The 14,835-nt window shown below is 47.0% G+C and overlaps 1 protein-coding gene across 1 annotated transcript; it reads left to right on the top strand.

Moving 5' to 3' along the window:
* Positions 1-292: 292 nt before the first annotated feature.
* LOC139051994 (glycine-rich protein-like) lies at positions 293-2,297 on the top strand. Its single transcript, XM_070529063.1, has 2 exons — positions 293-446; positions 1,893-2,297. The coding sequence occupies exons 1-2, from the start codon at positions 435-437 to the stop codon at positions 2,196-2,198; spliced, it is 318 nt and encodes a 105-aa protein (XP_070385164.1). The 5' UTR covers positions 293-434; the 3' UTR covers positions 2,199-2,297.
* Positions 2,298-14,835: the final 12,538 nt, after the last annotated feature.

Below are 14,835 nucleotides of genomic sequence, written 5' to 3'. Positions count from 1 at the left end.
GGGGAGGGAAAACTAAAATAGAGACCCGCACGAGTGCGTGCGAACGCCCCGGGGGCGACCGGAACCCTAAATTACGAGGATAAGGTTACCCCCCACTTTCCGAACACACACCTTGCGCGAACGGCGGTTGGCTTCTCTTTTTTTTTCCCCTTTTTTTTCGATCATATTTAGCGTGACGTGTACCTCCGTGTGGCCGACTCCACGCGTCGCCCTGTGCTGGATACAAAAGAAGCCGCAAAACGTGTTTCTTTTTTTTTTTTTCTCTCGCTCTCCGGGACATGTGCAGAATGCAGACCGGCTGGAACGACTTCTTTGCGAGGGAACCCTGCGCCTCGAAGGAAGGCGGTACTGGGGGAGGAAATCACTGTATAAAAAGGCCTCCGGTGAGTGCTCAAGTCGTGTCACTGCCAGCAGAGCCAGTAGCAAGCCCAACCATGAGGTCCCTGGTAAGACCCGTGACTCCACCCGCTTCGCTTGCAGCCGCCGACTCGTGTGGGATACGTGCACTTGGAAGATGGCTGACCTTGCTTCCTGCGCACTGGATACTCCCGTCGTACGGCGAACATGCATCCAGTTCGCCGCACGACTTTGGCGTTCATTTAGCTTATATGTTGAGCGGCGGTTTCCACCTTTTCTTAGGCCTGGCTTTCCACTAACAGTTGCTTGCTATCTCTTCTCTACAGACCATGCTTCCTTAACTCCTGACCTAGCGTTAAGGGAGCTCTCTTGGTCAAAAGCACCCCGTTGCTCCCAATTTCTCTTCTCATAGAAAAGTCAATGCAACTTCGAAGCAATATGTAACTATCCGGCTAAGTTATAACAAGAACCTTTTGCCTGCAGAATTATACTCGCTCGACAGCACCCATAATCTATTCCTTTGCATCAGCGGGAAAGCGTACAAATTTTCGCATTTCTACTGAGTTATTTTTATGGAAATGGGCTGTTCAAGTTGGCAGAGCAACTACATGCCACGAATAACCTGGGGCGAAATTCACAAGGATTTTCGTTCGTGAGTGCTGTTTGCCATTGGGGCGCTCCCTCGTGATTGGCTCGCATCTGGTCTGGTTAACAGCTTTAGCACAAAACTTTCATTGTAAATACGTGCCCTACACTCACTGAATTGTAAAAGCGTGAGTCACTACGCATCGACCTGATACTTTATACGTGTATTCATTCTTTCTCAATTATTTTCGCACTCGCGTACCAGTAACAGTTAAGACACATCCTGCTGCCTTTGCGTGCTGACTGCGGACGCCATTAGCTGTATATGCTGCTTATTTTGGACAAATAACGGTTGTCCTCCGATTTGAATCGTTTATTTCTATAGCGTGGATGAAAGGCATCATTTTGTTTTATTTACGAGACCATTTATAGCTCGACACTACCATTGAGTAAATCAATAACAGGCTGATAACAAAGAAATGGCCCTCGCCATTTCCTCTCAAAACTCAAATAGTTATTTGCCTAAAAAGTATTTCTGGTAGGCGTTATTTATGTTATAAACCAAATAAGCAAACTAGCAGCGACGACTGCCTGTGAGTGTGAGCTGATGAGCCCCAATTTGAGTATCAGGTTTAAATGCCTCAAAGGCTTCGACAACTTGCATAACGGCCAGATCTGCAGAGACCTACCACAAACGCAACTGAGACATCGTGCAGGAGACGAGCGAACACGTGTAAGCGCTACCAGCACTACCCTGTGCTACTATATATAAACGCCCATGGGAGTACGCTCACATTCTCCTGCCTTTGCGTCCTATATAAAACTGCGCAGTCACAGCCTGTTGAATGTTCACAAATGACCTTTAACCCCAATATCCGCTCAGCGACGTTGCAAAGTACTCGCTTTACTGGCTGCCGCTGTGTTGACATATTCTTCAATGCCTCGTGCAGGTCGCCATCGTCTTCTTCACCCTCGTTGCCACCGCCTTTGCCGGATACTTTGGAGGCTACGGCGGTTACGGTGGATATGGCGGATTGGGTGGCTACGGTGGATACGGCGGCTACGGAGGGTATGGTGGCTACGGCGGCTATGGCGGCTATGGAGGCTACGGCGGTTACGGCGGCTATGGCGGCTACGGTGGACACGGTTACGGCTACCCAGTCGGCCGCGCGTTCGCCTACCACACGCATATCAAACACGGATACGGTGGATACGGACTCGGTGGATTTGGTTACGGACACGGATACCACGGCTGAAGACACGAAGGGATGACCCTAAATTTCGCTGTTTCTGGGCCAAAAATTTCCTGTTTCAGAATGTTCCTTCGCCGAAAATAAAATCGCAGCGAACCCACATTTTGACTTCCTCTGATTTACTCAGTATCAGGGGTTGCGGACACAGCTTCTGTGCGAACTTAAAAACTGTATTGCAAGAAGCACGGCGGCTGCAAACAAGAATTTGCGTACATTCTGTTTCATCGTGTCAGCGCAGTGGGTCGACCACGAGTCAGTAATAGAAAGTTTGTTCTTTCACCTTTTACGCCCTCTATCGTGCTGCCGCATGGCAGCACGATAGAGACGAGACTTGCTGAATAATTAAACTACATCAACACAATGATGCCTGTACGCAAGAACCAAAGCATACGGATCTTAACATATCAGGTCTCTTTCTTCAGTGTCACGAGTATCCTTCTTCTGCCATTAAAACGCTGCAAATGACCAGCAGTATGACAGGCTTATCGGTACTTCACTATAAATTAATCCCCCCCCCCCCCCCCAAAAAAAAAACTTACTTAATGTATTTAACAAGGTTGTGGAAGTACTTTTGTCTTTAACAAATATGTGGAATCATTGGGCTTCGAAGCACATGACGTTGGGAATGACTGCCAACAAGAAGTATTCTAGCAGAGTTATTGAAAAGCATTGCCTTTCCGCCATGCCCCTGTTCCTTCTACCACACCGTACATACAGATAGAGGGGTGGGGCTGAATACCTGTCAATGCCCCGTTGCTTTATGTTGTGTTTCTTTCATTTTTCCACTGATAACCTGACGGCTACTACTCACGACGTCAGCGCTAGCATCTTGCCAAACACTGCGGTTCTCTCCTGGACTATATACTCGCACATGGAGGGGTAACGCAGAACCAACGCTAAAATTTCAGACAGCAATGTCGTAACTCACAGTGTAGCGAGTGGAAGAACCAGCCTAAAGTAGAACACGTTACAGTTCTGAGGCGCCATATTTCACAGCTGATTCAAAAGCGCATGTCCTGCTTGATACCAAAAACAATAACTGCATGGCTCTTCTTTCATTTTTATTCTTATTCTTTGTTAGATCTGTGGACGGTGATACGCTTGCAAGGATGAAATGGGTGCAATTGTGTGTAAGTTACCGGTAGTGGGCCCGATTTGGCGCCTTAGCTGCATGCATCAAAAAAGCGCTAATGCAGGCATGCGTTCCTCGTCCTTTCACAGGACGAGAGATACCTATTTTCGTTTATCCATGCGGCTGACATTGTCATCGGTTACAAGGACGCTGCCCAATGCGCTCTAAGAATATTTTGTGTTGTTCAGCGCGAAACTTTCACTTGCTGTGAAACCTCATACAAGTGTATTCACTTTTGCGTTCAACGTGTATGCAGAACAGATGCGTCGTAATCTTGCATACAACTTGAGAACCGCGGTTGTTGAAGCGTCTTCCATTGAGCTCGTACATATAGCAAGCGCAACAAGTCTACATGGTTTTCGGCAGGCCTATAGTTACACAACATACCTACAATCACCAACGATAACACCTGGTCCTGTGTTAAGATGTTCCCAAATGTTTGCAAAATAATCATATAGGTTCAAGTGAACAACAGAGGAGGCTAATGCAATTTAAGCATGGCAGTCAACGAAACTCTAGCAATTACCCGTTCTTCCCCTACGGATGAGGCAAAATGAATTAGACCACAGTCGCTGCAGACCAGAAGTGGAGAAGTGAAATGTTATTGTGTTTTTTATATACAGTAGCCTTTCTTTTCATTGATTATCTATAGAGCAAACTAGTATGAAGAATGATAACACTGCTGAAGATTTTATTGCTGTTATTTATATTTATTTTTGAGCATGACCATCTTTTCTAAGGTAATCAGATATCGTAGAGAAAACCGTAAAGTGTATTCATTGCGCCATCAAGTAGGCTGATGGGCGTTGTGCATTAGAAGAAACCACATGAGAGCAACGAGCGAACCTCAGTGCTCCATAAAACAATACCTGCTGCGCACAAGTAGAACGTTCTAGTTTACGACAGCACCGACTTCACCATCTGGTACCCGATCTTTAGCTATGTTAAAAGCTGTTGTAGGGCCTCTTAACTCTTTCTTTCCCACGAACTTGTGAGTAGTGAAAACAACATTCCACTTTTTGAAAATTTTCCAGTATATATGTTTGAAATGAATACGGCAACAACAGTTCAGAACACGGTTTACCTTTATTTTCACTTAAAAAGTAACATGGCGACAAGAGCTGTTCAACTCCTGTAGTTGATGCTCGTGTCACCATTTCCTTTACTTTATCGTGGCGCCGTCGTCGAAGTAGCATATGCGAAATACCCGACAAGTATGGACGCAGGGCTGATCCCCTGCTAAACATCCAGTTTGCCGAATGCTAGTGGTGGCATGAGCTGCTGGAACCACCTAGAACAAACAGTGCTACTAGAGATAAATTTTGCTCCCTGGGCCGGCTTAATGCAATTCTTCTCCTACGTTCTATTCCTTTCTTATCATCCATGTACCCTTCGTGGCCGGCAGCGCTCTGGCGCTGACGTGGGCGGAGCGCCCCTCGGTCCTCGGGCGGAGTGCGAAAATGAAGAGTACGGGAACAGAATCGTTGCATCACCCCTGCCTCGCATTATTATTTATCGAACGGGGCCGTTGGCTGTTTTAAATTGCCGTTCAAGGTTGTACGTGGTTAAAACACGTGGGCATCATCTTGAGGTTGCCAAAAGAAAAATGACGAGGAAGATGCCAGGGCCGGTATTTTGTAGCGATGCCTTATGATTTATTCTATGCTATTCTTATCATCGACCACACACGGCCGCCTGATCCCGTTGATAATGTGGGCAGACCGTCGCTCTGACCACTGGCCAAGCGCGAAAAGCCTGAAAAAGAATAGAATCGGAAAAGGCATCGCTACAAAATACCGGCCCTGTTTCCTTCTCTTTCCTTTGTTTTCCTTTAATTTTTTTTTTACAGTGAAGCACCTAATGCAGGCAAAAGTATCAATTCCTCCCCGTTCCACGCCGAAACCTATCGCAAGAAAAGGGATCGACACGGCAAGCCTCCGCATTGATTGCTATTAAAGTGACAGTTGCAACGGGTTGAAATTTGAGGTTGACTGAGGGAACAATGTGGCTTACGAGCACGCAAAGTTGCAGGCATACGGCTTAAATGGGTGTCTTGCGTAAAAAAATCTGGATTGTTTGTTGGAACGATTTCTAAGACTCAAAGAAGTTCCTCGAAGGAACTGCCAGGGGGAAGGGTTCGAATATCACAGAGAAACAGAATATGTACGGTCGCCGTCAAAACTTACCCAACCTGAGAAAACGTTGAATTGGCGAGCAGTTTGTAACCGTAGCCAGTAAAACTATACAGCGCTGCTGTTCACGCATACTAGCTGTACAAACGGGATGGAAATTCGAATACCAGGCTACGTACCCTGGCTTCCGAAATATTTAGCTTGTTGCATTATTCACTTCTTGTATCACCTGTCCGATAAGCACATATTCTGAATTTACCTTCAGTTGCTTCACAAGTGTAATATACTTGTAGTAACCTTATGAACTGCTAACAAAAATATTGCTGTCGCTTAGTTTTGTGAAACATTTAGTAAACATTTTTAACTTGCATCACTGGAAACACCATTTAGTCAGCAAAAATATTTTATTAAGCAATACATGCTGAAGCGTTACCGGCGAAGGCAAGAAAACAATTTTCTTAGACACTCGATAAACGGTCATTTTCACGTGGTAACGAAAGATTTATGCGCCAGAAACCGCAACTTCTGCCAAAAGAAAAATAGCATGCGGTGCGATCAAGGTCAGTTCCCATGGGTCGCGAAAGTGGGGCTCGAACCCGGTTCTATGCCAACTACCGTGAGATTGGCATGAAGGCTGGTAATTATAGCGCCACTGATAATCACAAAGCCAAACAAACAATGCGCGGACAACTAATTATGCTGTAATGTTGCAACTGAATAAATTTTAATAGACAAAATACTGGACATATAATTACACTTGCCCTACTATATAAGGTCAGCCCAAACACCACGAAGTTTTAAAAATGGGGGACCGAATTCACAAAGTGTTTCGTTCGTAAGTTCTCTTTGCCACTGGTTGGTCGCCTTCGCTATTATGTCCAGCATAAGGATTGGCTTAAACTTTGTATTATGAACATTTCAAGCGCAACTTCTTTTTTGTAAATACGGGCCCTGGGCATTGTGAGGGTCGTGGCGGGGTGATGGTATAAAATACCTGTCGGTTTTGTGCTCAGTTAAAATGTTTGCACCCTTAAGGGTTGTGCAAATGGTTTGTCCCATGGCTAGCGCCCGTAGCTTGAATTGGCAAGATTTTATTGTTGAAGGAGGCAAGGGAAGTTTTCCTCATTGCCGACTTTCCTTGAGGCGAGCATGCGACGGGCGACACGAAAACTGCTTGAAGTCAGCTCGAGTTGCTGTCGCTGTCAAACTAGCGCCAGATTTTTCCGTGCGCATCAGGCAGTCGGAATAATTGGACAGTTCTCAGTTACCACTTCTCTGATAGGAGGGAGGTGTATGGTTTAGGATTGCTGTCGTGTGCAGTAAACTTTTTTTGACAGCCTTAAAGGGCCCCTCACCAAGTCTGGCCATTTTGAGCTGGCAAGCCTAGAGCATACAATGCGCTTACGACCGTGTCTGCAAAGTATTACATCGCTACGCACCACGGGAAGATCTGAAATTTCAAACCGAACGTCATTTGCCCTTCTCGCGGCCGCCGCGCTCCAAGCCGCAGGATGACGTACACGTGGTAGTGCGCTACGTACTACGTACACGTGCAGGCGCTGTGACGTCGCTCGTGGTGACTCGTGACTTCGAGAATTATTCAAGCCAACATCTGTTATTTGTGTAATATGTTGTTAGGCTAGACGAATTAAAGCTTAGAGAAATAATAAAACATAGAAACCAAATGTCTGCATGTTTTTGTTTTACTTTGCACCGCAGCAAGAGATTTACTTCCGTTTCGTCTGCTTGTTCCCACGTCGTGCAGTCGCGCGCACACACACCGCAACTATGTCCTTTTCTACCGTGTTCCAGCGCGGGATCATGCTCTGTGATGCCCTTGTGTCTACCTCAGTATAGTCGTGTAGCACAGACTTATACCGCTAGTCAGGTGTCCTCGTGCATAGCGCGCGAAAGCGTATGCTGCGCGAAACGAGCCAATCCGAACAGCTCGCAGGCGACGCTGTCAACGGAAGTGCGCCGCGCTGGAAGAAAGTGAAGAGAAAAAAAAATGAAGGTGAGGCCCGTAACGTGTGCGTCACGCCATCCTCGAGGTCCGGTATTGGGAGTACGCAGGGAAGAAATTTCGCTTGCGGAGGCTAGACGGGGCAGGTAGAGAGAACGTCGATGTTTGCGGTGAAGCTTGTCTCCTGAAATTATGGGTTCGCAATAATGAAATATTTCTCTCTCGGCTATTAATGCGCTGATTTGAAATTTTTGCGGCAGAACGATCCCTAGAGGACACGTAACAACTTCTTGCGTATGATCAAACATTGCTATGGGGTCTGGTGAGGGGCCCTTTATTGGTAAGCTTGCTAGTCACGGGACAAACCAGCACTCTTAAGCGGGCAAAGCTTTTTTTCCCGCGCGTTTTCTTGTTCCTGGTTCTCTCCGAGCGCTACTACATCTACGAATTTTGGCGCATCCGTAGCCCTCATCCGGCTTTGAGTTGCTCCACTCCAGCGTTTTGTTACTCACGCAGCTTGCCTAGTGTTCCTTTCACTTGGCTCGGCGCTCTCCACCGCTATAGCTCTGGCAGGGTGTCCATGCGTTAGCGGCATTGGCGCTGAACTATGTCGCTTCCCCAAGGATTCTCTAATGTGAATTGTGATGCGTTACGACAATACTAGTGTGTGCTTTATAAACGCAAACTATGGCAAAGTGAAGTTGGATGATACCGGTAATGATCTTGGCCATTTGCGTGAATTTTTATGTGTGGGGCTCAGCAGCGTCAGCTGTTCACCTAGGAGAAAACACGACTACCTGGAATAGAAGCTATGAATTCGTTACCGGAATGTCTTTGAACAGCATCCCCTCGCGCGCACACACTTTTCCTTTTCCCTTCCATTTCCTTTTCCTATAAAATACAAAAGCGGCCGGACACGAAAAGTGAAGGTCTCCTTCACTTGAAGGGCGTCCATTCTCCCTGTTACAAGCAATCAGAAATCACTTTTAATGCATGATAAGACGTCGTAAGCATATACAGTATACATAGTGAAGTAATGCGATGTTATGCAGAGCAAGCAACATTTGACATTTCCTAAAACAGACGAGGTAGCATTCAAGTTCACATTGTTTACCGCACGCACACACACACACACACAAACACACACACACACACACACACACGCACGCACACGCACACACACACACACACACACACACAAGGACAAAACTTTCGCCGCCATGAGGACGCTTGAATTCGGGCCAAGATGACGTAACGCTCGACGAAATGGCGAAATTCGCGCCACGGCCGTCACGCAATTATGCGATGCTGGCTTCACTAGATAGCCCGCCATGTCCTCGACGTACCGAATTCTATGAAAGCGTCGCTATAGCACGCATGCATGTACATATTACGAGGGTGTAGTGGCTGCCCACGAGTGCATTGGATGGAGATTGGTCAGGTGCAGTGCCACCGACCTAGCGCGCAGAAATATTCTCTCTATCTCTACGCCAGAAATCCCATCCCTCCTTCAGCTCTCTGCTTATATAGCCCAAAGATGGCGTCGCTGTTGGGATGCAAGCGCGTTAATTCCTTCTTGTGTATGTTGTGTTCCCTGAAATCAATCTCGGCTGGAGAAAACCTTTCTCCAAAGATTTACGCACTGGGCTGCGCCAATTAAATTAGTTATAACCGTACCACGAGTATAACCTCAATGAAAACTAACCTAGCACTTTTGTCATTAGCTAACCGCCGCAATGTCCCTCGCCTTTCGCCATTTTATCAAATTTTCCATAACACCAGACTTCACGACGACTTCATACTGCGGCCTAACTACATTTTAAAGCATGTCGATCACCACCCGCCGTCGTTGCTCAGTGGTTATGGTGTTGGGCTGCTGAGCACGAGGTCGCGGGATCGAATCCCGGCCCCGGCGGCCGCATTTCGGTGGGAGCGAAATGCGAAAACACCCGTGTACTTAGATCTAGGTGCACGTTAAAGATCCCCAGGCGGTCAAAATTTCCGGAGTCTTCCACTGCGCCGTGCCTCATAATCAGTGTGGTGTTTTGGCAAGTAAAACCCCATAATTCAGTTAATTCAATGTCGATCACCCTACTAAGGTAGGAATAGAATCATGTTACCCGAAGTATTTCTATCATCCCCTGTACGTCTCAGGAATGCAACCACCTTGCCTCAACTGTCGTAGCCATCACCGATAACAAGCTTTTTCGTTAAAGAATTAGCTAAGATTGCATAATCAGCGGAATTATTACATTACCAGAACTCACTGCATTTGCTCGTTTGTTTTCTTGCTTTATTTTATTACTTTGTAACCATTACCCTCTTTAATGTCATAAGGCGTTGAGGCTATTATAAATAATAAACATAAATAAAATTAGTAACATATCTACCGGTGCCTGCAATTAGCGTCCAGCACCTTAACACCCGATGGGCTATTCAACGTGTCCTGCTCGACCATCTCCACCGGATGCTCAACGCCAATTCTGACTCTGCCCAAGAGCGAAGACTTACACGAGAGGAAGTTCTAATACCTGCCAAGCTACGATTAAACTCTTGAAAATGAGAGTTATGCGCTTTGGTTCCCCTTCTTTGTTGGGCCGCAGCGTATGACATTCAAGTAATGCCCTGTGAACTCCCAAAAAGGTATCTGGAATTCGCCGAGGCGGGCAAGATAAGCCAGGCGGGGGGGGGGGGGGGGGGGGAATAAAAAATTACGCAAACCAACGCACATTTTCGAATCTACGTTGAAATTTTTCTGTTTAAACACTACATTGCTGACAAGCTATGCCGAAATCCATACACTAAATCAGGCAGACGCACAGTGTGGGACGTCGACGCAGCGATGTCAGCGGACACGAAGACGATGTATGTTTGTCGAGGCAAGAATGGTGATGAGAGGTGATGCAGAGAGAACTGCGACCCATACGTAAATGTGTTGAAAAATTCTTTATCCTTTATGTCACAATGCCACAAAGCTGCTTATGGAAGATTTCTCAAGTATGGGGCACACAACAAGTATCAGATATACCTGCCCAGTGGCACATACCCAATGGCCCAAATACAGAGTGTTTCACGTAACTTGTGCCAATGACAGTAATGTGGTAAGTTGGGCGAGTTGGTGATTAATCGTGCCTTGGTGGTGTGATGCTGCTTTGCCACCATGGTATGGTGATTGTGCCAAGTATTTTTTTAAAAACTGGTTAGCCGCAGCTGAATGAAATTAACGGCGTATGGTTTGCCCTCATGTGGCCTTCCTTAGACTATTTTTTATATTCCGCTTAATTAATTAGTTAACATGAATTATGCAAACTTTTTAATATTCACTTTATAAGTGCGTTTCATTGCGCTGTAGCGGAGGTTCAGAAATGACCGATACAATTTTTTGTGGCAACGCACATGCTGCGTGGCGATTTTTTTCGACGTTTAACGAGAGCCCGCGAATATGAAATAAAACCACGTGAGTGCGCTCGTGCGCTATCATATTGCAGCGCTCTCAACAGTGCGTCGAGCCAATCGCTTATCAGGGAAGACGGCGCTTCCTTTCAGTGTGCCATCGCCAAAGGTGCTGACGCACTGTGAAGAGTTGCCTAGAGCCGCGGCCACGGCCCGCGCGCACGGTTCTATCGCACAAACCGAGATTCTGGTGTAGATTTTTGTTTCTTTTGTTGTTTTTTTTTCGTCATAACAACAGTAATATTTAACCTGCTGCGTATATAATCTTTCATATACTTCAAATAAAGATTAGTATTTGAGCGTCCAAAGCTTAGGTGTAGTGGTCTTTTTTCTCGCTGTCGGTTGCATTTGAAAAACGTACTATAGCAAAGTTGAACTTTCCCTCGTCAGTTCTAGCCGACTTTGCCAATCGGCGAATAATATTGCTGCTGAAAATGGGATCCGTGCAGTTTTGGGTCAACGGGGTTCAATTGGTTCTTGAACGTGGCAAGTGGTGTTGGGTCAATTACAGGTGCATGCCACCAGAAACCACAACTTGCGTGTCAGTCACTTTGGGTTCTGTTCAAGCTGCTTCCTTGGAGCGTTTAACCTGCCACCAGGTAGCAGCGAGAATGTACCTACAGGCAGCCTCGTGCGCCGATGAATGGTTAAGAAGCCCAGAAGCTTTTTTTGTTGTCTTTTTCGTTGTATGCTCTTCTGGTACGGACCTTTAAATTGATACATCTTGCAACGTGCAGCCAGCCGATGAATACTGTATTAGAGAGAGCAAAAAAGTGACCCGCCTCTCGCAAAGACGTTGCCGAAAGCGGCACGTGCAACCTTCCTTCCCTTCAGCCACCGCTAACCGCGCACCGTGATGTGCGGTCTGCGGGAACGGCCCGTCTCTCGCCGTGGGTCCCATGCCCATTGGCGCGAGACGTCGGCTGCGAGGGCTGTTGTGCCCCAAACTCGCGCGCCCACAATCCTAGAATTGGCCCGGGCGGGAACAAGAGCGACCTGTTTGGTCAGCAGCTCCGGGCAGACCCGCCTCGGTCTTGATATATAAAGGCCCATTGTTCCGCACTCCGTCTATCACTGTCTCCCCAGGAAGCTGGACGGATCGCCCTCAGCGAGCGGCACGATGAAGTTCTACACGGTAAGGGTGTGCGCCACTTTGCTCCGCTGTACTCAGAGGCGCTAGCTCAACGTATGCACCACGCTTTGCGCTGGGGCTGCTACTTTAACCATCGATTACCCTTATTTTTCATTTCGACGACAGGATTTGCGCTGATTAGGACGGCCGCGTGGGCGCAAGGGTGTTCCGCTTGCGCTCGCGCTGTTCCGTCACCTTCGTAATGGAGTAGTGCAATGTTATATGGAAAGAGCGTACCGGGGCCCTTAAGCCCCGGTACGCTCAAGCGAAATGCGAGAACACAGCTCTTTCGCATTTTTCAGGAGTGGCTGGAGTGTGCGTAGACAGCTGTCAAGCAGGACTAAACGAGAGATCGCCAAATTCGAGCGTAATGCTACGCAGGTAATCGCTTTCTATTGTCAGTATTAAGGGTGCTATAGCAGTCTCGATAGACAAGTATTCGCAAATAGCCTCATGGTAAGAGTTGAGACTGCATCTCAGTGTGAATTTGGCTTCTCGTGAAATTCGGTCACATTGTTTATAGCACGCTGTTTCTCTGTATTGTCGTTCTATGTTAAAATGAGAAAAGTTGTGCTTCTTCAAAGCCCGTGAAACAAAGGCCTATTTCAAAAAGTTTTCGTTCGGGAGTCATCTTTGCCATTGGCCGGCCGCCTTCGCCAATGATGGTAAAGCAGCACAATTTGCTGGAATTGGCTCCTACGAGCGCTTGTAAAGTAAGGTGTTTTGTGAATACTGGCCCCGGGTCCATATGAGCAAAGCCTTTTGTTCGTAAGTGCGTTTTGCGATTGGCTGGTTTTGTTCGCTAGTAATATGCTCAGTATCGGGATTGGCTGGCATTTTGCTCACGAACAATTTCAGCATAAAAGCTTTTTTTTTTTACTACAGATCCAAGGGCCGAATTCATAAAATCGTTCGTTCCTAAGTGCTGTTTACCTTGAGCTGGTGGCTTTCGCTAATATTATGCCCAGTATCAGGATTTGCTAGAAAATGCTTGTACAAACAATTCTAGCGTAAGAGCTTTTTATCAATACGGGAATCGGGCCTATATTCATAAAGAGCTTCTACGTTTCAAGTGTTCGCAAGAGAAAATTCGAGCCAATCCTGATTCTGGGCATTTTAACAGCGTAGGCGACCGGTCAATGACAACGAGATGCAGGCGTCGATCCTTAGAAATACCTCTCTCCGCTCTTACGAACGAAAAGCGTTGCGAATTCGGCCCGTGTTTTCGTATTTGCAAAGAGCTATTACGCTAGGTTTGTTCGTAAGAGCGAATTCCAGCCAAACTCGACGTATTATTAACAAAGGCGTCTAGCGAATGGCAAAGAGCACGAAAAGCTTCGTAATATTCAGCACCATTATGGCTTTCTCACTTTTCTTTTTCCTCGAGAGAAGCTGCCAGACACGTATTACTGAGTGCAGTTTAAATGTATATTATCCACTGCTTCACGATGTGTCACACATTTTGCAGCGATAGATTGAAATGCGCAACACATTAAGCTTCTTAATGTACCATTCTGCAAGTGAGAGTACGAGGTGACTTATATTATGCGCACAGCATCTTAATATAAAATTTCAAACGCAGATAATACGATTTTGAAAAAGAAAGAACAGCTAATCTAGCTACAGATGTCGGAAATGTAATCGTGTTGCTGCCAATTTTCCTCGAGAAATGCTTTACAAACCTGACATCGGTTTTCTCTACGAGGTTGCTTGCACAAACAGCGCCGACGTTACAAACGTCTGTATCTTTTGTGTTTTGAACATTTCTGCAGCTCCTCCTGCTTGCCGCACTGATCGCCGTCGCGATGGCCGGCTATCACTACGGAGGCTACGGCGGATTCGGGGGTGGTTATGGCCATGGCGGCTACGGATACCACCCAGTGGGACGCAAGTTCTACTACCACACACACATCAACCACGGATACGGGTACGGACACGGGCACTACGGCTGATCAATAAGGCGCTGAAGGAAGCAGCAAGAGGTCTCATCGAATACTCCAGCTGTGAACCTCTGGGGCACCTACGAATTAAACAGATTGTTCCTACAACCATCTTGCCTAGTCATCCCTTCAGCATGCGAGCACCTGTGAGCAAACGTAAGGCGCCTCCCATTGGTTTAGGAACTGCACTGCAGCCAAAACCAACATCACAGTCTTCGCTGTTGCCTGAGGATTGAATTACGAACAGAATTACCCACTACAGAAGAATCAGAAGGAACAATAGCGAGAACATTTAGGGTGCCAGTGCAGTTAGAAAAAGCAATTCGCGGGTAACCCTTACGTTTGCTGAGCGAGTGTACAGTACGGCAGCACGTCCCGCTTTAGCGCCAATCGCCATTTCAGTTCAAGAGCACACTTCAGGAGCATCCGCATCAAAACCTATTTTGACGAGCACCAGCGAGCACGCTCATGCATATATACCACACGAATTAACGTTCCGCTCTCACGTTCCTTCACCGCCCTGAAGCCCTGTAGAGTACACATGGCAGTCGTCGAAACAAACGCTGTACCAGGTGTTGGTGTTATGTGCCGCAACAAATAGACTACGTAAACCTGACGACCGAAGAACGGCAACCTTCGAACAACTGTCGTACGCAATCGCACAAAGCGAAAGTTCGGCGTGGCAGTATCCCTGCTTCGACGTTTTCTCGCACGAACAAACGGTGCGCGGGACTCGGCCCAGTGAGCGGAAAGCAGCACGCAACTATAGATGCTGCGCCGCTCGAGGCTGCAGACAGGGGCTAACAACGAGTTGTCGCGCGCCTTTCCGGAAAGAACACAATGGGCTCCCGCCGCCCCTTCTCCGTCGTGTCGAGACAAGCCGGTGCA

Source organism: Dermacentor albipictus, unplaced genomic scaffold, assembly GCF_038994185.2.
Source record: "Dermacentor albipictus isolate Rhodes 1998 colony unplaced genomic scaffold, USDA_Dalb.pri_finalv2 scaffold_17, whole genome shotgun sequence".
Taxonomy (NCBI): Eukaryota; Metazoa; Arthropoda; class Arachnida; order Ixodida; family Ixodidae; genus Dermacentor; species Dermacentor albipictus.
The sequence above is the reverse complement of the archived record's forward strand: the minus strand, read 5'-3'. Positions and strand labels throughout refer to the sequence as shown.